At 31.7% G+C, this 23,784-nt stretch overlaps 2 protein-coding genes and 2 pseudogenes across 2 annotated transcripts; 2 read left to right on the top strand and 2 right to left on the bottom strand.

The window, feature by feature from the left end:
- Positions 1-3,579: 3,579 nt before the first annotated feature.
- Positions 3,580-9,285, top strand: LOC132303622 (4-coumarate--CoA ligase-like 6). The gene is made up of 6 exons (XM_059800958.1): positions 3,580-4,903; positions 6,530-6,719; positions 7,561-7,706; positions 8,002-8,069; positions 8,748-8,850; positions 8,965-9,285. The coding sequence occupies exons 1-6, from the start codon at positions 3,803-3,805 to the stop codon at positions 9,076-9,078; spliced, it is 1,722 nt and encodes a 573-aa protein (XP_059656941.1). The 5' UTR covers positions 3,580-3,802; the 3' UTR covers positions 9,079-9,285.
- Positions 9,286-11,520: 2,235 nt separating this feature from the next.
- On the bottom strand, positions 11,521-11,659 carry LOC132305586 (U2 spliceosomal RNA; annotated as a pseudogene).
- A 2,667-nt stretch (positions 11,660-14,326) lies between these two features.
- LOC132305588 (U2 spliceosomal RNA) lies at positions 14,327-14,456 on the bottom strand (annotated as a pseudogene).
- A 2,671-nt stretch (positions 14,457-17,127) lies between these two features.
- On the top strand, positions 17,128-21,875 carry LOC132303619 (plastidal glycolate/glycerate translocator 1, chloroplastic). The gene is made up of 8 exons (XM_059800956.1): positions 17,128-17,519; positions 17,608-17,923; positions 18,295-18,556; positions 18,670-18,785; positions 19,687-19,796; positions 20,469-20,646; positions 20,876-21,005; positions 21,654-21,875. Exons 1-8 carry the CDS (start codon positions 17,199-17,201, stop codon positions 21,802-21,804), a joined length of 1,584 nt encoding a protein of 527 aa, XP_059656939.1. The 5' UTR covers positions 17,128-17,198; the 3' UTR covers positions 21,805-21,875.
- The last annotated feature ends 1,909 nt before the right edge of the window (positions 21,876-23,784 follow it).

Genomic DNA, 23,784 nt, shown 5'->3' with positions numbered 1-23,784 from the left:
ATCACAAAATTTTAAATTAATCATCATGCATGTGGCAGACAATAGGCAGAAGAAAAGGTTTGGATTTTCTGGTTCTAACTCGTATTTCATGGGATTTTTAGCTATTTATCATGTATCTAGATTTTTCGTAATCCATATATTATTTTCTTAAATAATTAAATCATTAATCTTATACTTGTGGCATATTTACATCAATAGATTTCTTGTGTTTTAAATCCTAGTTTGTAATCTATGTAGATGCATACCAAGCGACATTTGACAAATTAATAAGAATCGAAGTATCAATTTCAGAAGATTTTAGGGCCTTTTGGACTTGGAAATGTAGATTAAACATAACATATACAATGCTTATACTTGGCTTGCATGGAAACTTGCATAGATAAATTCGTGAATTGCATAGGTAAGAGGAAGCTACATAAAAAGTGACAGAGCCGAGCACATTTCAGGTTTTCAACTTTAATTCTCAGCCTATACCAAACTCAGCCTCGTAATAATTTGAATTCTTAGCAATCAAAGGATATTACAGCTAGAACTTAATGTATTACACTTGTTCTGAAGTTGGAATAAGATGTACACACTCAAGGACTAAATTAAGCAGCTTAAACAGCAACAAAATAGTTGCTTACATCAGGCTTATTTGTGCTGCTGTAGCATTCTGGTTTGAGGGGCAGTTCAGTAAATTCATGACTGACCCTTGTTGAATCTTATTCTCTCAGCTTTAATTCATCATATAACACATGCTCCAATTGCCACTTCTTAGTATTTAACAAGTTAATAACAAATCACAGCTCAAACCAAGCTTCACAAATATTTTCTGCAGCAGCACTGTTCTTAATGACAAAATTGCAATTTTGCAGTTGCACAGCTTAATTCTTGGTCGGTGGATATTGATGGGGATTGTGCATTTTAAACATTGATGGGGATTGTGCATTTTAAACATGTAGATTAAGTTGGCTTTTTAAATTTATTTATTTTTACAACCATTAACACATTTCTCTTAAATTTATGATATGGTAAATAATTACATGATCTCTTAATCATTCATCCAGCCAATTATTTATTGACATATTTTTGACATGTCAAATAGTGTTTGGCCAAAATCACTGAAAATTCACTTTTGTGATTAAAAATAAAAAAATCGTATTTAATAATTTTTTATTTATAAAAATATTTAAAAATTTTAATTTTTTACTTACATACTTAATAATGATTGCTCGAGACTAATGATCTCCAACCATCTAATTGTTTTTTATTAATGTATGATCTCTAGATATTGATCGGGATTGTGCATTTTAAACATGTGCCCGCAACACAGAGAGAGTGCCCTAGAGTGGCGTGTGTGGACCGATGGCCACCTTGGTTAATTGATTCTCTTTTTGTGAATTCTAATATTCTATATTTCTTCAGTCATTAGCACATAAACAATTGTGCCGAAAACATTTCTCTTTCATCTATTATATGATAAATTATTGCATAATTTCGGGATTATTAGTCTCGCCAATCACTTTTTGACATATTTATTTATGTATTTAATGGTGCTTGGTAAGGACTCCGAAGATTAACTTTTGCGGCTTTCAAAAGAAGAAAAAACTTTATTTAATATATATATATTTTTTACGTATAGAAATATTTAAAAAATAATAATAATTTTTTGCTTACATATTCAAAAGTGATTGGCCGAGACTAACTGTTTCGAGACCATATAAAACTTTCTCTTTAATCTAGGGTTCTTTCTAATTACTTTTTGACGAACTTTTGACATATGTCAAATGGTTATTGATTATGATCAATGAAACTGTAGAACACTGATCGGAAAGTCGAAGCCTTTCAAATATCCATTTTAGAGTTTTTTGTAAAATATTTTTTTAACAAAATTTCTGGAATAAATAAAAAAAAAAAGAACTATTTTTTTTTTTCTCTTTTTTTAAGTCAATCCCAAAGGATAAACTTAATTTTAAATGTACAAACAATAAATATATATATATATATATATATATATATATATATATATATATATATATATATAATTACATTATGTTCGCATGTAATTACATACTTATATTTGACATAATTGCACTTTACTTCGTAAGTGGTTGGTTTCAAGATTTGAATGTGCGCACTCATATTCGTCTTGTAGGCGTGAATCATGTGTTGTATGAAAGCATGCATGTGAAACATAGCGTGTAATATTATTCATAAATACTTTAGAGGCTTGCATATATGTATTAATTATTATTATTTTTCGATTTTGCTCCGATCCTCAACATGGAACTTTATATTGTTAAATTAATGTCTACTCTACTTTTTCAGAATTCATTCTGTTTAATTTCGATTAAATTATTCAAAATTCTATATTTTAGACATATTTTGTGAAATCGTTTTGGTGTTTTAGAATAAGATATATTATGGAGGGATGATTAATATAAATAAGGATCCTATATCTTTATATGGTTTTCACAAGAAACCAAGATAAGTACATTAATGACATTATACCAAAGTATATTCGAATTAAATAATTTTATGTTCATTTTCTGCAACAATAATGATTTGTACCCTTTCATTAGATCATATTAAATCTTAAGTTGAATTGAAATGGAATGAATAATTTTTATGTCAAATAATTTGTACTAGTATTGTTTAAGTAGATGCAAATGAGTCAATAGTCACATTAAAACTTAAGTTGAATTGAAATCCAATGCATTATTTTTGTTTTGACTTATCATTACTTTGATATTATTTGTCCAAATCTATTAAAAATATATTAGATTCGAATCTATTCGGATCATTTTTTTAAGTTACACCCTATCAAAAAAAAATACCCAATACTTTTTATATTTATTTATTTTTGAGTAAATGACAAATCTAACTATTTTACATGACTAGAATGACATGATAATGTACCAAGAGACTTGTGTCCTAATGATATTTTATTTACCTTTCAAAATGGATGGTGAATATTTGAGTTTTCAAAGAAACAAAGTGGGTGTGTGGGTGGCTAAGAAGCACATGTACTTACATGTCGAATAACGATATTCCTTGGATACTCATAAATACATGTCCGATACTTCTTAATTGTATTCATACTTTTAATATATATTTTCTATTTTCTAACATGTATTTAATACTTTTAAGATACTTTGATTGCGTATCTTATAATTCTCAAATACTTTATAACACATTTTAGACAAGTTTTTGAACATTAAAATGTATCTTTTCCAATAAAAATAACACAATATAACTTGTTAGAAAAGTTCAAATTTTATTAATTGATAACCGGTAATGTTTGTTTCATATGTCGGGAAACTAACTTCTATGTTATATTAGTGATTGCATTTCGATTCATAATATTTTCAAAAATTAACCAAAAATTATTTTTCTTATATATATAAAAATATAATTTATGATTTTTCCAATTACCTTATCCCCTCTTTTTTTTTTTTTTTTTTTCAGATTTGTGGTCTGTATTTTGTATCTGTACTTCTAAAGTGAGTGGTGTGCGAGTCTCTACTCAAGTATCTCTACTCATATAAATCAATTGAAATACAGACCACAAATCTGAAAAAAAAAAAAACATAAATACAAATATTTCTTGTCCGTGAAAAAAATAATCAAACAGCCACATTCACATAAAAATCATGTTCTCACCATCCACCATTTTTAATACCGAGTCAAGTCATCCCTAGGAACTTAAACCATGTATATACACAGACATTATATATAAGTGCATGTGTTACCGAATATCTATATTCTATACAAACAGCAAAGACATTCCTTGTTTCTTTCCTCTCCACAGAACTAGCTTATGGCAACATTAACAAATGCCAACCATATGAACTGCCACTTCTCAGAATACCAATCTACAGAGATTCAGACCCAACACCCAAAAGCCTCAAAAGCCCTTCCTGATTGGTACTCTTCAGAAACAGGAATATACCACAGCAAACACTCTCCTGTAAACCTCCCATCAGACCCATTTCTTGATGTTGTCTCCTTCATTTTCTCACACAAACACAATGGGGTCTCAGCTCTCGTTGATTCCTCATCTGGTTCTTCAATTTCTTACTCAGAGCTCCACCCAATGGTCAAATCCATGGCTTGTGGCCTCCACCAAATGGGTGTTTCACAAGGTGATGTTGTTTTGGTTCTTTTGCCCAATTCAATTTACTTTCCTGTCATTTTCTTGGGTGTTTTGTATTTGGGTGCTATTGTCACTACCATGAATTCCTCAAGTAGTTTCATTGAGGTAAAAAAACAAACACTTGACTGCCATTTAGCTTTGGCATTTACCATGTTGGAAAAGGTTGATGAATTGAAGAGTTTGGGTGTGCCTGTAATTGGGGTACCAGAAAATGTGAATTCCAATTCGAAACAAAATGGGTTTTCTGATTTCCACAAGCTCATTTCAATTAATCCCAATTCGGTTCAGAGACCGGTAATTAGTCAGCATGACACTGCTGCCATAATGTATTCTTCTGGTACCACTGGTGCTAGCAAAGGTGTTGTGTTAACACATAGGTGTTTTATAGCCATGATTGAGCTTTTTGTTCGGTTTGAAGCTTCTCAATACGAGGGTTTAGGTTCAGAAAATGTGTACTTAGCTGTTCTACCAATGTTCCATATATATGGTCTTTCCCTTTTTGTGATGGGATTGTTGTCATTGGGTACTACCATTGTTGTGATGAAGAAGTTTGATGCAAATGAAATGGTGAGAGCCGTTGATAGATATAGAGTCACCCACTTCCCTGTCGTCCCACCGTTATTGATGGCATTGACCGCTAGAGCAAAGGGAGTTGCCGGAAGTAGTTTGAAGAGTTTGAAGCAGGTTTCATGCGGTGCAGCTCCTTTGAGCAAGAAATTCATTGAGGATTTCATTCAGACTCTACCACATGTTGATTTTATTCAGGTAAGAAACTGAATTGATTATATCTTCTTAGAATATTATGTAAAGTCAATTTTAAACAATATTCCATAGTTACTAGATTGTTCATTCCATCTATTGTAGTAGTTGAGAAGCCCTTTACTTTCATGCTCTGACTGGTTTACAAGAAAATTTTGGTAAATATGAAATCTTACCTTTGGTTTAGTATGCATATGAATATGCTTTGATATAGAATGTCAATATTTACCCTCAAGTTTAGTAAATTAGTACTAAATACAAAACAAAATCTTAAATCCTTGTATTTACTTTACCACAAGCAAAAGTCCAATATGATAGAAAATGTCTCACCAAAGTTAGTAAAAGACACAAGGTGTGCCAGGAGCACATGGCACAGCAGAAGATGCGGGCTAGAGGGAAGCAGGGCCCGTGCGTGATGTCAATGTATATTACATATATGGACAATCAAAATAATTCAAGTATGCTACACAAGCAAGTAAAACTTCCGAAAAAGGACTTGCCCAAAACTAAAAAAAAAAAGTGATTTTTTAGCATGCAAATGTTTCCTTTCAGTTTGCAAATGCTTCATCTAAATTAAATACTGTTGGACTCATAATGAAGCACTAGATGTGTCCAATCCAACTAAATCACATACTCTAGTTGCCAAATACCTAATATGGTTAAACAATATGCTTTATAACAAAAGGCAATAATCAGTGGCAGAGCTACATGGGGTCCCCCCACTGGATTTTCTTATTAAGCAGTAGATGCATCCAATCCAAGTAAAATCACATGCACATAATCTAGTTGCTAAATATCTATATGATTAAACAATATAATCAGTCGAGGAGCCACATGGGGTCCAGTGGGGCAGCAGCCTCCACTGGACTTTCTTATTAAGTTGATTTTGTATGTACAAGTTTGGGTTTTTATAAAAATGCCCCCACTAGAAACTTAGGAAATTCTCAAAAGAAACCCAATAATATTCTAAAAGAAACTTTTATTAACTCCAAATTCAAAAGAGACACTTGAACTTTTCTCCTAACATTATCAATCTGTACTAAATTTTTGCATTTAATTGTTCTGGTTCATTTTATATATATATATATATATCTATTAAGGAAATTTCACCCCTGCAAGTGTGTATCCGGATTCGGCCCAAATAACAAAATTCTATTATAAAGGTTGCCCCCACTCCAGTAAATTCCTTGCTCTGCCACTGGCAATAATATGCATAGGGCATTATCGATCAATGGTCATTTGAATAAAAAAAAGGAAGTTGTGATTCAATGACCCAAAAAGGGTGCACTTTCTTGTGCCTACAGCCTACTTAAAACCACACTTGAGGGCTCTAGGCCTTTACACATGACTAATGAAGAGCCATTTCATGGTGCAGAATGGGGCGCTTTGGTTGTGCCTTAATAAGCACGGGACTTCTTTTGGACCTAGTCATGCCTTAAACTACCATGTTTTGGGATTCCCTATTTTACTAATCTTACATTTTGCTCGGGAAACAGTTGAAACATGACAAACATGATATATCACATGGCAAAACAAGGTTGATAAATCCAGTTTACTCTTCTTGAGTTTGAACAATTTTATTTTTGTTCTTATTTTACAAATATTTTTGTTGTATTTTCATTATTTTCACAGGGTTATGGCATGACTGAGTCAACTGCTGTTGCAACCCGTGGCTTTAATACTGAAAAGTTTCAAAACTATACTTCAGTTGGACTTCTGGCTCCAAACATGCAAGCTAAAGTGGTAAATTGGATTAATGGGTCTTCCTTGCCTCCTGGCTGCAGTGGTGAACTTTGGTTACGAGGGCCCGCTATTATGAAAGGTAATTATTCTTCTCAAGTCTTGTGGTTGCTCTTGGTATTTACCATAATTGGATTTGCCATCTTTTATGACTAATTTTGTTCTAAAACTCACGCCTTATCTTCATGATCATTTGGATATGGATTTTCCCTATAAGTTTCTTTACATGTCCATATTTCCCTTTGTAGTGTGTTGGCTGAGTTAAAACCGATTTTGCTTTCTCATCTTTGATCCCTAGCTATGGTTTTTTGACTTTGAGGTAATAGTTTTCACTTGATTTTCTATGTTCGTCAGATTCTATTATTGTCAAACCTAGTCCTTGCATCTAACTGCTTCCCTTGCAATTGGAAGCTCCAGATTTTATCTTTCTTTCATTCATGCAGTATATTTTTAATGAATGAACTTAGGATCCATCTGGATTGAAAGATTTGAAATGAATGGATTTAGGTTTATTTGCTTAAGGAGTATAACTTAACTTTATATTTAAGTCTCAACAATGTACATTGATTGAATTGAGCGCCTTATATATATGAACTTTATTAGTAGAACAATGATTGTAATAAAATATGTATTGCATATCTCTAAGATAACTTTCCTTATAATTCTATCAACCTATTCAAATCAATTTATTTATTTAAATGTCCCATTAATGCTATCAACCTCGTCTATGGTATTGGGAACCATTTAGAAGTGCCCATTGTCATCAAATATCACCTGAAGGTAAAATTTTTTGCTTCATCCAGACAGAAAAAAGTCTCGAAAGAGGGCCATGATACATATATATATTTTTTTCTTTCCCTCTTGACATGTTCTTACTTCCTCGTCAAAACTTGAACTTCGATGATTTTCCACTGGCTTGCTAGGTTTCTTGAACAATATGGGGGCAACTATGTTGACAATTGATAAAGATGGTTGGCTACATACTGGAGACATTGTTTATTTTGATCAAGAAGGTTACTTATATGTACTTGATCGCTTGAAAGAGATCATCAAGTACAAAGGCTTTCAGGTATATAATCAATCTATGATCCAAGTCATGTATAATTCTTCACCTGATTTAACTCTTCATCATTGTGAATGGCATATTAGTGAGGATGTTCTTCATTTGGCACAGTATAAAAGTAGTCGCAAGAATGATTTTTGTTTTGAGGTTTTCTTCTTTCACAGATTAGAGGACCAAAATATTAGTTAGACACGTGAGATTGACTTGCAAGCATGTTTCGGTCAAAACCAATTTCAACATTGTTATCCATTAAGTTGTTGCAGATAGATGCAGTCTAATGGATAGCATGTAACTTTTGCAGATTGCTCCTGCTGATTTAGAGGCTGTATTGATTTCCCATCCAGATATAATAGATGCTGCAGTTACGGCGTAAGTGTGAACATTTTATGAAAATGCGCTTGAATCATTGCTACAGAGCACATTAACGCATTGTTAAATGCTCACAAAATTTCCATAGCATTAAACAGTAGACCGGTGATTTAAAAAATATATGGGTTTACATGGAGCGAAATGAGAAAATGACCCATGAACCTCAACCCCCAATATAATGAATCATGAAGCTCAACCCCCAATATTTGGGTTTATTGAGTTGAGTTGAGTTGAGTTGAGCTGAATTGCTTTTGAAGGCATATAGAGATCTTTTACAAGTCGATCACTATCACAGTAAGATAATTGTGCTGCTGCTTTAAGAGGAATTATCACCAAATTACAATAAATTGCTAAAATGATTGTAGCCGAACAGGTAAACATTCTTTGCACCAGATTTCTAAAGTGCCTTATCAAATGCATATCACAACTACGTAGAGTGCTGAGAGAGACTGGAGACATACTTTACGCATTATTGTGTGCAAAGTGACTGTGTTAGTACTTAACCTTGCATGCAACTTCATGCTTGTAACAGATTCAGTTAAAAAGGGGGGAGAAGAAAAGAAAAAGAAGAAGGATAGAATTCGCATTGTAGAGCGGAATTGCATTTATTTCTGTGTAGCATCCAAATTCCAAACATCGTGTCCATATCTTGCGTGAATTTCAAATGTCTTTGTGCAGAGTCAAGGATGAAAAGGCCGGGGAGGTTCCGGTGGCATTTGTAGTCAAGAGGCATGGAAGTGTGCTTTCCCAGGCAGCTGTGATAGACTATGTAGCTAAGCAGGTTATTTATTTTGATCTTAATGACCTCCTACTCTTTCCAGGCTGTATAATCTTAATCTGCGAATTTTCTACCAAGTGTTCGCGCTGCTCATGGTTTTACTTTCACTAATGGCAGGTTGCACCATACAAGAAGGTGAGGAAGGTGGTGTTCACACACTCGATACCAAGGTCTGCTACCGGGAAGATTCTCCGATGGAAATTGACAAACCTCTTGACTTCTAAACTCTAAGGCCTCTTTCCAAAACATGCTTGTCTCAGAAGTAGCAGAAATGGCAATTCATCAGAATGTTATTCATTTTATAGTAAGTTACATTTGAAAAGAAAAGTTTTGAAAACTCAAAGCAGAAGAAACTAGTCATTAAGCATTGTGTAGATTCTTTTTAGGGATGTAACTTTATGTAATTGGTAAATGACTATTTGTCAAAATTTTGACACACACACACACACAAATATATTGAGAAGAAGAAAATTTATTAACAAATGAGAAGCAGCTTAACATAATAGGGAAGGCAACAAAATGATGTCATTAAAGTAAAAGAAGTTACTATTCAAAAATTTTAAGGATAGAAAAAAATTATTCTTTAAGGCTTGTAAAATATATATATATATATATATATATATTTTTAAAAATTATTTTTATTTTTCAGTGTTTGGCAAAAGTTTAGGCCGAGGTTGAGAACGAGTTCATTTGATGGGACGTGTAAAATAACTCTATTGAAAATTGATAATTTAATTATTTTTATTAGTTTTTAATTTTTTTCTTCGTAAATTTTACAATAACCAAACATAAAAAATAATAAGAGTGATAGGGAATCTGACAGTCGGACACATCCAACTAAATTTATGTGAGTAGAGGATGATTTCATGATGACATTATCATATTATTTCATTTGAGTAGAGGATGATATTATCATATGTAATGACGTCACGATGATATTATTCCCCACACTTACATTTGGGACTAGTTATCATTAATCAAATAAGGGTTAATTACACTCACACCCTCTAAGGTTTGTTCTATTGACAGATGAAAGTTAGTCCTTTTTTTAACAATGGCACCTCCTTAAATTTGGTAAAGTTAACAAAGGACCCCCAAATCATCACTGTCACATCCTATGCACTATAAAATGACCTAAATACTCTTTGAATTGTCAACAATCATATTTATATCATAAAATGACTTAAATGCGCTCCCTCTCACACTATATTAACAATCCATACCCACAAAATAGATATATATATATATATATATATATATATATATATTGTGAGACTCTCCATTGATGTTCTTCAGAGAGGGAGAATGTCCACCTCCATTGATGCTCTTATTAAATTTTTTATATATATATACACACACGCGTAATATTTTCTAAAAAAAAGAAAAAAAAAAAAGAAAAGAAGGTAGATTCACTACTTAATTCATTTCCAAATCATACCTCAAGCTTCATACAATGAACAAAGCTAGAAAGTGCAAAACCCATAAATAGAATCAAGCCGGTTGCTGAGCCTATCATCTGACTGACAGCAATTACAGAGCCTAATCGAACCCACCACTATCAACTATAACCAACCTTATAATGTGTATATTAACACACTTACATATATATATATATATACTAGTAAAAGGTACGTGCGATGCACGTGATGAATGTTTTTTAACTTATATAATTTATATTTTTATGTACTTTCTAATTGTTTATAGTTTTATAAAAAAAAAAAAAATAGACAAAACAATTTCAGACCCAAAATGTGTTAGAGAGTAATAGTTGTCACCTCAAAAGAAGCAAAATAAAAAATATAAAGGGTTGATGATTCTGTAAAACAGCAAATTGAAAATAAAATTCTATAATTTACAAAACATTCATAAATAAATACTATATAAAAATTCTATATATTATAAAATCCAAAAGGGTATTAACAATAAATTTTTAAATATTTATTAGTAGATATAAAAAAATAAAATAATTTATCTAAAACTCTACCACAAATTACCTTTTATTACGAGTGTAAATATTGATCTTAGCCTGATCTTAGCCAAAAAGCCGAGAAAGTAGTACTACACTTGATCTTAGCCAAAAGACCGAGAAATGTTAACCAAAAGGCAGACCCAAAAAATTTTAATACTACACTTGATCTTAGCTAAAAGGTCGAGAAAGGTTAGCCAAAAGGGCGAGAAAGGTGTGATTAATATTTCTTTAGGACTATATATAATTTGAAATATATTTCGTGTTAAGTTTTACTAAATATTTTATTTGAATTTTATTAGGTAATAATTTTTAGAGTTTTTATAATTTGAAATATGTTGGTAATTTGTAATTTGAATTAAACTATTTAAATAAATTTTTAAGAATTTTATTAGGTAATTTGTAATTTGAATTAAACTCTTTAAATAATTTTTAGGTAATTTTTTTTTATATTAAAAAAATTTGGTATTACACTTGATCTTAGCCAAAAGGCCAAGAAAGGTGAGCCAAAAGGCCGAAAAATGTTAAATTTAGTACTATACTTGATCTTAGCCAAAATACCAAAAAAGGTTAGCCAAAAGGCCGAGAAAGGTGTGACTAATATTTATTTAGGTCTATACTTTTATAAGAGGCTTCCATGTAATCCTTTATAACTCAAAACCAATGTGGGATAAGAAAAATGAATTTTATTAGGTACACTTTGATTTAGAGGGTGCACCAAAACTTGGTAGTAGTGCAACACCAAGGAAATGCTAGGATCACTAAAGTAGTAAGCTACTCTAGTTGACCGGACTCAAAAAAATTTAGTACTATACTTGATCTTAGCCAAAAAGGCTGAAAAATGTTAGCCAAAAGGTCGAGAAATGTGTGATTAATATTTCTTTAGGTTTATAGTTTTATAAAAGGCTTCTATGTAATCCTTTATAACTCAAAACCAATATGAGACAAGAAAATTTTATTAGATAATTTGTAATTTGAATTAGACTCTTCAAATAATTTTTAGATAATTTTTTTATATATTAATAAATAAATACTGAAATACTAAGGCTGAGAAAGTAGTACTACACTTGATCTTAGCCAAAAGGCCGACCCAAAAAAAATTAGTACTTCACTTGATTTTAACTAAAAAGCCGAGAAAGGTTACCCAAAAGGCCGAGAAAGTGGTACTACACTTGATCTTAGCCTGATCATAGCCAAAAGGCTAAAAAAGTAGTACTACACTTGATCTTAGCCAAAAGACCAACAAATGTTAGCCAAAACGTCGACCCAAAAAAATTTCGTACTACACTTGATCTTGGCCAAAAGGCTGAGATAGGTTAGCGAAAAGATCAAGAAAGGTTAGCCAAAAGGCCGCGAAAGGTGTGATTATTATTTCTTTAGGTCTATAGTTTTATTAGAGGCTTCTATGTAATCTTTTATACTTAAAACCAATGTGGGACAAGAAAAATGAATTTTATTAGGTAATTTGTAATTTGAATTAAACTCTTTAAATTAATTTTTATAAATTTTATTAGGTAATTTGTAATTTGAATTAAACTCTTTAAATAATTTTTAGGTAATTTTTTGTTTATAAAAACTCTTTTTTTATATTAATAAATAAATACTGAAATATTGGGACAAGAAAAATGAAGTTTATTGGGTAATTTTTAATTTGAATTAAACTATTTAAATTAATTTTTATGAATTTTATTAGGTAATTTGTAATTTGAATTAGACTCTTTAAATAATTTGAAAGGTTAGCCAAAAGGTTGAGAAAGTAAGACTACACTTGATCTTAGCCAAAAGGTCGAGAAAGGTGTTATTATTATTTCTTTAGGTCTATAATTTTATAAGAGGCTTCCATTTAATCATTTATAACTCAAAACCGATGTAGGACAAGAAAAAATGAATTTTATTAGGTAATTTGTAATTAAAATTAAACTCCTTTAATTAATTTTTATGCTGTTTAAATTAATATTTATGAATTTTGTTAGGTAATTTGAATATATTTCGTGTTACGGTTTTAATAAATATTTTATTTGAATTTTATTAGGCAACAAAATTTTATATTTTATTTGAATTTTTTTAGGTAATAATTTTTAGAGTTTCTATAATTTGAAATATATTTCGTGTTAGAGTTTTAATAAATATTTTATTTGAATTTTATTAGGTACTAATTTATAGAGTTTCTATAATTTGTGTAAGAGTTAAAATATATTTTGTGTTAGAGTTTAATAGAAACTCTTTTAAAATCTCTTTTTATATGAATTAATAAATATTTTTTATATATTAATAATTCTTGTCTAATTAGATTTTCTTTTATTAAAAAACTCATAATAAATAGATAAATAGCTAATTTATGTTAGAGTTTATAGAAACTATTTTAAAATTAACCTCTTTTTATATCAATTAATAAATAATTTTTATATTAATAGTCCTTGTCAAATTAGATTTCATTTTATTAAAAAACTCATAATAAATAAATAAATAGGTAATTTGTGTTAGAATAATTTTTAGACTTTTATGTTAGAGTTTTAATAAATATTTTATTTGAATTTTATTAGGTAATATTTTTTAGAGATTCTATAATTTGAAATGTATTTCTTGTTAGAGTTTTAATAAATGTTTTATTTGAAATTTATTAGGTAATAATTTTTATATTTTATTTGAATTTTATTAGGTAATAATAAGGCTGAGAAAGTAGTACTACACTTGATCTTAGCCAAAAGGCCGAGAAAGGTTAGCCATCGACCCAAAAAAAATTAGTATTTCACTTGATCTTAGCCAAAAGGCCGAGAAAGATTAGCCAAAAGGTCGAGAAAGTAGTAATACACTTGATCTTAGCCAAAAAGACTAAGAAAGGTTAGCCAAAAGGCCGACCCAAAAAAATTTAGTACTACACTTGATCTTTAGCAAAAAGCCGAGAAAGGTTAGCCAAAAGGCCGAGAAATGTATGATTATTATTTCTTTAGGCCTATAGTTTTATAAGAGGCTTCCATGTAATCATTTCTACTTAAAATGTGGGACAAGAAAAATGAATTTTATTAGATAATTTGTAATTTGAATTAAATTCTTTAAATTAATTTTTATAAATTTTATTAGGTAATTTGTAATTTGAATTAAACTCTTTAAATAATTTTTAGGTAATTTTTTGTTTATAAAAAATCTTTTTTTTATATTAATAAATAAATACTGAAAGACTAAAACTCTTTTTTATATCAATTAATAAATAATTTTTATATTAATAATACTTGTCAAATTAGATTTCATTTTATTAAAAAACTCAAATAGGTAATTTGTGTTAGAATAATTTTTAGAGTTTTATGTTAAAGTTTTAATAAATATTTAATTTGAATTTTATTAGGTAATAATTTTTAGAGTTTCTATAATTTGAAATGTATTTCTTGTTAGAGTTTTAATAAATATTTTATTTGAATTTTAGTAGGTAATAATTTTTATATTTTATTTGAATTTTATTAGGTAATAATAAGGCTGAGAAAGTAGTACTACACTTTATCTTAGCCAAAAAGCCGAGAAAGGTTAGCCATCGACCCAAAAAAAATTAGTACTTCACTTGATCTTAGCCAAAAGGCCGAGAAAGGTTAATCAAAAGGCTGAGAAAGTAATACTACACTTGATCTTAGCCAAAAGGCCGAGAAAGTTTAGTCAAAAGGCCGAGAAAGTAATATTACACTTGATCTTAGCATGATCTTAGCCAAAAGGCCGAGAAAGTAGTACTACACTTGATCTTAGCCAAAAGGCCGAGAAAGGTTAGCCAAAATGCCGTCTCAAATAAATTTCGTATTACACTTGATCTTAGCTAAAAGGCCGAGAATGGTTAGCCAAAAGGCCGAGAAAGGTGTGATTATTATTTCTTTAGGTCTATAGTTTTATAAGAGACTTCCATGTAATCCTTTTTACTTTAAACCAATGTGGGACAAGAAAAGTGAATTTATTAGGTAATTTGTAATTTGAATTAAACTTTTTAAATAATTTGAATTTTTGGGTGTTTGAGTATTTCAGTATTTCTTTTAAAATTAAATTCTTTTTATATCAATTAATAAATAATTTTTATATTAATAATTCTTGTCAAATTAGATTTTATTTTATTAAAAAACTCATAATAAATAGATAAATAGGTAATTTGTGTTAGAATAATTTTTAGACTTTTATGTTAGAGTTTTAATAAATATTTTATTTGAATTTTATTAGGTAATAATTTTTAGAGATTCTATAATTTGAAATGTATTTCTTGTTAATTTTTCTCTCTGCTGTTTGTCATTTTTGGCTACTGGAAATGTAATTTCCTTAGCCCGCACTATCATTATTGGGATGAATATTAGAGGTTTACTTTAGTTTTTACCACAAAAAAAAAGTAGAAATGCTGAGGTAAGGCTTATTGGGAGAACAAACTTCGTACCATAAATGAGCACATAAACATCTTCACAAAACACATGTACTGCTGAGGCATTATAAGGCTTCAAAACTATCACCAACTGATTAAGAGTTTTAATAAATATTTTATTTGAATTTTATTAGGTAATAATTTTTATATTTTATTTGAATTTTATTAAGTAATAATAAGGCCGAGAAAAATAGTACTACATTTGATCTTAGCCAAAAAGATTTAAAAAGGTTAGCCAAAAAGTCGACCAAAAAAAATTAGTACTTTACTTGATCTTAGCCAAAAGGCCGATTCAAAAAAATTTAGTACACTTGATCATAGCCAAAAAGGCCGAGAAATATGTGATTATTATTTCTTTAGGTCTATAGTTTTATAAGAGGCTTCCATGTAATCTTTTTTTATTTAAAACCAATGTGGGACAAGAAAAATGAATTTATTAGGTAATTTATAATTTGAATTAAACTCTTTAAATTAAATTTTATAAATTTTATTAAGTAATTTGTAATTTGAATTAAACTCTTTAAATAATTTTTAGGTAATTTTTTGTTTATAAAAACTCTTTTTTTATATTAATAAATAAATACTGAAATACTGAAACTCTTTGCAAATTTAATAATAATAATATAGATATAAATATAGATATATATTTCCATCTGCAAACAAGGACCCAAATTAGAGAGAGAAAAACCTTTCATTACAGTCTAGCATGCCTTGGAGATAGTTCTTTGAATGGTTCTCAATGAACTGCGCACTTGGCAACGGCCGGCGACAAAATAGAAACGTTAGGCTCGAAATTGAAGCACTGATTAGGCTTCGAATTCAGAGTCCCCAATTTCATGGTCGCATCACCATCGTCCATTTCTCTTGGTTTGCTCCAAACCCTAATTCATATCACAAAGCGGATTAAATAATAGCAAATGAAATCGCCAAAATCTGCCACAACTGATGCCCGAATATTCTTAAGCTTTTGTTGTCATCAACAGTTGTCGTCCTCGGAGTGTCTTCGCTGTTGCATTATCGTCGGAATCTGTTGTTGTCATCGTTGGAATCGCGTCTCGCTGTTGTCGTTGCCAATAACCACCGTCGGAAACCAGTCGTCATGTTGATTTGTCGTCGCCAGAGCTTTTTTATCGAATCTCCGTTGCCGGAATCTTCATCGCAACTTTCCCACGTAGCAAGATGTAGAAGAATTAGTGGGATCTCAATGGTTTTGACTTTTGGGGAAGAAGGGTCAGAAAAATTAGAAGTAAAAAACGAATATTAATATTGTATAAGGGCATTTCGGTCATTTAATTTTTTGATATTTTATTTTAACAATTAATAAGATATTAGAGGGTGAATTAGACATTTCACCTACTTTTAGGCTTTGTTTGGATCTAAAATCTGACAAGGGGTGTCATTGTTAAAAAATTCTCTAACTTTCATCTGGTTGTCAATAGAGCAAACTTCAAGGGTTGTGAGTGTAATTAACCCATTAAAATAATAATGGTACTTGCCCCAATCAAAAAAAAAAAAAAAAAAAAAAAGAAAAAAAAAGGAAAAGAAAAAAAGAAGAGTAATGGTACCTGTGAAATATTAGTACGATCTTTTTCAACAATGGTAACTATGGTTATGGAACTTATGGGTACTAATAATAATAATTAATTGAAGATTCTTAATTATTAAAAAAAAATAAAAAAGAAAAGAAAAGTTAATGATAATGGTACTTATGAAAGAAATATTACTATGTTCCTTCTCAAATATATTTAATAGGAATATATATATATATATATATATATATATATATATATATATATAATTCAATTTTGTGCGGGACCCAACGAACATAAGTGTACCTTTTCAAATTCCCGGAAATATTCCCATCCCCTTTGGGACGTGTGTGTGAGAGAGTCATCTTCTTTGTAACCGACGGCCATTTATGTCCATACAAATTTCACAAACCCATAAAAATGAAAATATCTTCTCTGTCCAAACTACTACTCTCTCTACTCCACTCTTTCCATGGCAGCCATGTCGGCTACTCCCACCGTCTTAACTTTCTCTCCTACCAATCACCACCATTCAGGAAACTTCCCCCAATTTTTTTACAATTCTCTGAAAAACTCCAAAAAAGTACCTCCAAAGTCACCAACTTTTGTTTTCAACGGCGTCCGAATCGTTCATAATCAACGCAATTTCCGCGAAACTTCAATACCCTCTACAGTTTTTAGACTTAATTCCCAGTTTCTTCAAGTGGGTCCTCAGAAAACTCACTCTACTCGAAGCATTTCGGCCAAATCAATGGGGTCGGAAGGCAATACAGCCTCCATAGTCCTACAAAATGTGGGTTTAAATCTTTCACTCATGGATATACTGTTGAATTGTTGTTTGAATTATTTGTTTTGATGGGTTTTATTGATTTGTCCGTTAGGTGTTCGGTGTATTGCATTTGATTGTTTCGCTTGGAATTATACTGGCAATAGACAAATTTTTGAAAAAGGCTTTTGTTGCTGCTGCTATTAAGTTCCCAAGTGCTCTTTTTGGGATGTTCTGTATTTTCTCCATTCTAGTGATTCTTGATTCTACTGTCCCTGCTGTGGCGACGAGCTTGATGAACTTCTTTGAACCTGCGCTTCTGTTTATTCAGAGGTGGCTTCCGTTGTTCTACGTGCCGTCATTGGTGGTTTTGCCTCTTGCTGTTAAAGATATCCCTGCAGCTTCAGGAGTCAAGATATGTTTCATTATAGGTATCTGAATTTTCAGCTACTTAATTATATAATGCATTTTCTATCTATGATTGACATGGGATGTAATTGTTTTATCTTGATGTCTTCTTTTGACTTCTTGTTTTGTGCTTACTGGAAATGGGGTTTTCCCATTTCAGTTCTGTAACGTGAGGGTATGCCCTCACTTCCATTTCAGCTGTATGTACCATCATTTGTTTTTTTATTTTTTAATTTTTTTATAACATAATTCCAATTAGGAAAAAAAGAAATTTGTGGAGCATTTCCATGTGTAGACCTGATATTAATTCCTTTTGAGTCTGTAGTCTTTCTCTGTGTATGTGTAAGCTGTTTCTATATGCAACTGCATCTCACTGTTTCTTGCTTTTCTGCAGTTGGAGGTTGCCTGGCTTCACTTTGTGTTGCAGGTTTTACAGCTATAGCTGTAAGAAAAATGGTAAAGACAGAAATGATGGCCGCTGAGCCTATGGCAAAACCTTCTCCCTTTTCTGCCTTAGAAGTGTGGACTTGGAGTGGGATTTTTGTTGTATCATTTGCTGCAGCATATTTGCAGCCAACGGCACTTGTAACAAGAGCTCGAACATGCCTTCCTTTCCTACTATCCTCTACTGTGTTAGGCTATATTGTTGGTTCTGGGTAAATTTCGCTTTCCTTGGTTTAGACATTCAACAATGGCAGATATTCTCATCAGAACAATTTATTAATTTCACTTATTGTGCCTGTTTAAGTTTGCTTCCTGTTGTCTTCAGGTTGCCCTCTGATTTGAAGAAGGTTTTCCATCCAATTATTTGCTGTGCATTATCTGCAGATCTGGCAGCATTGGCATTTGGATACCTATCCCGGTCTGGAATTGATCCCGTCCTAGGTGCATAGCAACTTATGATTATAGCACTTCTTATATTGATTAATGTTTTGACAAAATTCAGAGAAATGAAAAACATGTTGAATTTTATGACAATTGTTCCAGCTTCAGATGCTTGTAGGCTTTCAAATATTTCCACTGTTGTCCAGTCAAACACATGTAGTGTTAATAGGATTTGCTTTTTAAATTTTTACTGAAACTTTTTGCCAATAGCTTATTCTGAGCCACAACATTTTATGATCCTAAACACACATTTTCTGGACCTTTTATTTTATATTCTCGTTAAAAGAATAATATTATGGAAAGTTCCATCTTATTTGCTGTGCTTTGTATATCTTTCTAAGATTATCTTTTAAAAGTTGAATTGATGCACCTTACATGTGTCTCATGCTCGCTATTTTTATTACCGGGTTTATTGTAATGGTACTTTGTCATAAAGATTAAAAAAAAAAAGGGCTAGCCCAGAGCTCCCGCCATTGCGGGGTCTGGGGAGGGTCAGATGAACACAACCTTACCTCTGCAGGTGGGATGGCTGTTTCCATGATTCTAACCCGTGACCTCCTGGTCACAATGAAGACTTTGTCATAAAGATTGTTCTAGTTTTATTCTGTATTAGTGACTGGGGATGAGGAAAAAAAGTGATTGGACAGTCTTATATCATTTAAAAAGCACAATAAGTGGGTCACTTGAAGAGTGCAAACTTATATTTGCCACTTCTCTCATCTTGTATATATAATTCCGTGTATCCATGTCATGCTTTCCACCTATGCAGTATTAAAAATTCACAAATTAAACTCCAAATTGTGATTGTTTTAAATAGCATTTAGGGCCACGCTTTTAGCTTTGTAAATTCATAGGGTTGGTATATTGATCTGGTAACTCTGTTAACTTACATCATACACAGGATATTACCTTACAAAGGTCTCATCTAATCCTGGAGCTGGTGACATTTTAATGGGATTTTTGGGATCTGTTATTCTCTCTTTTGCCTTCTCAATGTTCAAACAACGGAAGGTAACTATTTTATTATACAAAATAAGCATTTATCTACAATAATTTTGTTTTAATTTTGGCAAGTTGAAACTGGGATTATCTACCAAAACACCTGGAGGAGGTATGCACTTTGTCAATAAGCATGTCCTGGTTCTGATTTCACCTTTTGATGTGTCCCAACAAGGAGATCGTTTTGTCTTGGATGTTATATTTGCATGCATCAGTTTCTATTTACCTTATTAAACAAGTGAAAATAGCAGAGAGTAGATGGCGATAGACCTTCATTTTGGTGAAAGAGATTAAGGAATTTGTACTCAAAATTGTGGTCCGCCATTTTTGTGCACCCCTTTTTTTTCAGATGGACATTGACCAACAGGTTGACCTCGTGGCCTAATGTTTACCTTACTTCACTGTTTCATTTCTGATCGTTCTTAGGAGTTTCTATTGTGAACAGCTCACATACCATTTGGCTATTTCTTTTATAATTGTTATTTCTCCAATTGACAACACATTCTCGCTCCCTACTACTACTAATTAACTATGTAACTATGTATTCTATGCTTTGAATTTTGTTTTGGGGTGGGGTTTTGGGGTGCATGTGCTGTTGTTGTTGTTTTTTTATTTTTTTTTTCGGCGTTGTTAGTAAATGTTCTTTTTAATGAAGTGATTGTTGCTCCACACCTTTAATTGCAGCTTGTAAAGAGGCACGCAGCGGAGATTTTCACATCTGTTATTGTCGCGACCTTATTCTCATTGTATTCAACTGCTCTCATAGGACGTCTTGTTGGGTTAGAACCAACTTTGACTGTCTCAATTTTACCCAGATGTATAACGGTGGCACTAGCCCTCAGCATTGTGTCTTTGTTTGAAGGTCAGTAATCTATTATAATTTTGAAGTTAGATGTCAAGTGGTCTGTGATTCATCTTTTACAGAAAGTAATGATGAATCCAGCATTGATTTATCTTTGATGATGATTATATTTTTTTTCCATAAATTAAATTGATAATAAAATGTTTAGGTGAATATTGGTGCATTTTATTCTTCAATAGATTTTGTTTATATCATTAATGGAATTCTCTTGTTTTCGTAATGGTTTTAGGTGCCAATTCTTCCCTCACAGCCGCTGTTGTTGTGCTAACTGGTTTGGTTGGAGCAAATTTTGTGCAAGCAATGCTTGACAAACTTAACTTCCGTGATCCCATTGCTCGAGGAATTGCAACTGCATCTAGGTATAACTCTGACTGCCCAACTATATATGGCATGATTCCTGGTTATGGTCCATCAAATGATTCTTTGTAGTTTGACATTTATCCAATCTAGGTAATTTAAATCAGCTGACATTGCAGCAAACTTGTTCCCTGCTTAAAACAGCATCTCAAAACTGCTAATTGGTTTTTGTTGAAATATGGACTTCGAAACAATAAATTCCACCTTCAATGAAACCTCAAACACCACTTCCATTTAAAATTGTCAAGAAAGCACTTATTGCATATGCAGAGTCACCATGTCAATGAGATAAAGGAAGAGGATATATGAGACAAAGCCATGGCCTTTTGCAAGTATTTTGGACATTTTAAGAATTGGACTCTGGTATTGTTGTTTTGGGTTGCATGGCTTATTCAGGGATTTTGTGGTTGTCATTATAGTCTTCTACAAGGGATTTTGAGTTTATTATATGTTTCCTGATTAGAAAGGGAGAAGATGAAACTGCAGTTGAAATAATTGACGTGTTCACCGTTCTCTAATAGCTTAAGCCTTGAGATTAGGCCCAATTTCTGACACCGATTTTGAAGCAGCTTGGCCTAGAGAAAAGAACCGATGAAAACTTTATCTGGTATGCAATTATGCTTTAAAATTTCTTCTTTTGGTTGTTTCAGTGCTCATGGATTGGGAACAGCAGCATTGTCAGCTAAAGAACCTGAGGCTCTCCCATTTTGTGCCATTGCTTATGCTCTCACTGGTATATTTGGTTCTCTGATTTGCTCAGTTCCAGCTGTCAGACAAAGCTTGCTTGCTGTAGTTGGATGAAGTTATAAGCAGCTCAATATCTACATTTGGTGATTGGCAGTTCTACCCGTCTTTTTTTATTTTTTTTTTTATCAGAATTCAAGTTTTCCTACAAGATTATTTTTGTCTATTGTGGAGAGAGCAAGAAGGCCTTTATGGCCTAACATACGGATTCTAGCCGTATAGTGTACATAATAAGTCAAACAAGCATTGTTGTTAAGCAATGCATCCATTCATTTCATTATATAATTCTTTTTTTTTTTAGTGCAATACATAGGCTTTGTCCCAGTAATAGAAACATCCATATTTAGGCATCAAGTCGCTTATGCTCAATTGAGGGTAGAACTTACTATATTAATAATGGCAGTGAAACGTCGAAACTGAATTAGGAAAATAAAAAATGTTGAAACTGCCTTAAAAATATTGAACTTAGTTAGTACACTGCTGTCGGAAGACATTGTCATTGTGGGAGGGTATCTTTCTTGTAGAAATATGCTTATCCATAAAGCTGATCCCAATTCACTGTAATATGAACTGATTTGTATTAGAAGATATTGAATTAGAATGTCTAGGCCAGTAAATAGTAGTAGGAGGTGTAAAGGAACTTATGGATGGTGATTCGGAGTTACTGTAAATGCTTCGATCTGCTTTATTACATTTTATCCCAATTTGGTAGTAAAATGTTTCTCTGGATTTGTGTTGCTTCTGGTTGGTTTTTTATTTATTTATTTTTTGATAAGTTGGTTGGTTTTTTATTTTTTTTCCCGTTTGAGAATAGAATTTGGATCTGCTAAATTTTTATCTAAGAACCTCTGTTTATAAACTTTACGTGCTTCCTGCTCGGCTTGATGCGTGGCCTTTTTTTCTTTTCCTTAGGTGCTTTCCACTTTCTTTCTCTCTTCTTTTTTGTTCTTTCAATTCTCAGGTTACCATTTCTTCATTTTACTTGTCCTCAAACTCATTATTGATTTTAGTTTATATTACAGTCAGTCAGTTATGGATTCATTGCTCTATGGGGAAGGATTCCCCCATGCTTTGTGTTGCTGGAGCTTTTATCCTTCTTCCTGCTTCATTCCGTACTAGAATGCATTTCTTTTCCAGATTGCTATTCCTCTTATGAGTGGTTGAACGACGACGACTCATAGATTTATGCCAGGGAGGTCTACGATTGAGGCTATTAGTTATTGAGGAGAAGAATGGAAGATAATGAGAAGAAGAAAGCCTCTGATACGGTACTTAGATAACAAATATGCAGGGTTTCAGGAAAGAAAAACGAGTCAAGAAGGTTTATGTTGACACGACGAAGGACATATACGATGGATGTGTGACTATAGTTAGGATGACTACTCGGGAAATAAGTGAATTGGAAAATAAGTGAATTTTCCAATTACTATAGGCTTACATCAAGGATTAGCATAAAATTCATATGTTTTTGCCTTGGTTATGAATGAACTGACTAGACACGCATTCAAAATGGATTCCATGGTGTATGATACTTTTTTATGATATTGTTATATTTGATTACCTAGAGGAGAAGTAAGTGATAAATTGAAGGATTGAAGAAAAATCTATAAGTCTTAAGGATTTAAGAAAAGTAGGAATAAAACTAGTATATGGAGTATAATTTTAGTTAGAAATACAAATAGGGATCTATTGAAGATTGAGGGTCACGAGGTACCAAAAAGCGAACATTTTCGTTGTTTAGGCTCAATTATCTATAATGAATGAGATATTGGAGATGATGTTAAATGGAGTTCGTCTACTATTTTGTGTGATTCGCGTATCTCACTAAAATTGAAGGGGAAGTTCTATAAAGCAGTGATTAGACTAGATTATCTCTCTCTTTTAATTCATTTTCCATGAAAAATAATAAATCTTACAATACACGTGAGGAGACTTGAACCCTTCACATTTCGCTTGAAAGGATAGAAAATATCACTAGGCCACAAGCATTGGTAGACCACATGTTTTTTTATGGGATAGGATACAGTTAAGAAACAA

Source organism: Cornus florida, unplaced genomic scaffold (assembly GCF_030987335.1).
Source record: "Cornus florida cultivar Cherokee Brave unplaced genomic scaffold, ASM3098733v1 CherokeeBrave_3.0.0_Hap2_Chr04, whole genome shotgun sequence".
Lineage (NCBI taxonomy): Eukaryota > Viridiplantae > Streptophyta > Magnoliopsida > Cornales > Cornaceae > Cornus > Cornus florida.
This window is presented reverse-complemented; position numbering and strand designations above follow the sequence as displayed.

Bases quoted from the DNA above. Each gene is read 5' to 3' on its own strand.
- LOC132303619 (XM_059800956.1), top strand. From the start codon at position 17,199: ATGGCAGCCATGTCGGCTACTCCCACCGTCTTAACTTTCTCTCCTACC. The intron at 17,520-17,607 runs GTGGGTTTAAAT...TTTGTCCGTTAG, and splicing joins CCTCCATAGTCCTACAAAAT to GTGTTCGGTGTATTGCATTT. The intron at 18,786-19,686 runs GTGCATAGCAAC...CATCATACACAG, and splicing joins TGGAATTGATCCCGTCCTAG to GATATTACCTTACAAAGGTC.
- LOC132303622 (XM_059800958.1), top strand. From the start codon at position 3,803: ATGGCAACATTAACAAATGCCAACCATATGAACTGCCACTTCTCAGAA. The intron at 4,904-6,529 runs GTAAGAAACTGA...TTATTTTCACAG, and splicing joins CACATGTTGATTTTATTCAG to GGTTATGGCATGACTGAGTC. The intron at 6,720-7,560 runs GTAATTATTCTT...CTGGCTTGCTAG, and splicing joins AGGGCCCGCTATTATGAAAG to GTTTCTTGAACAATATGGGG.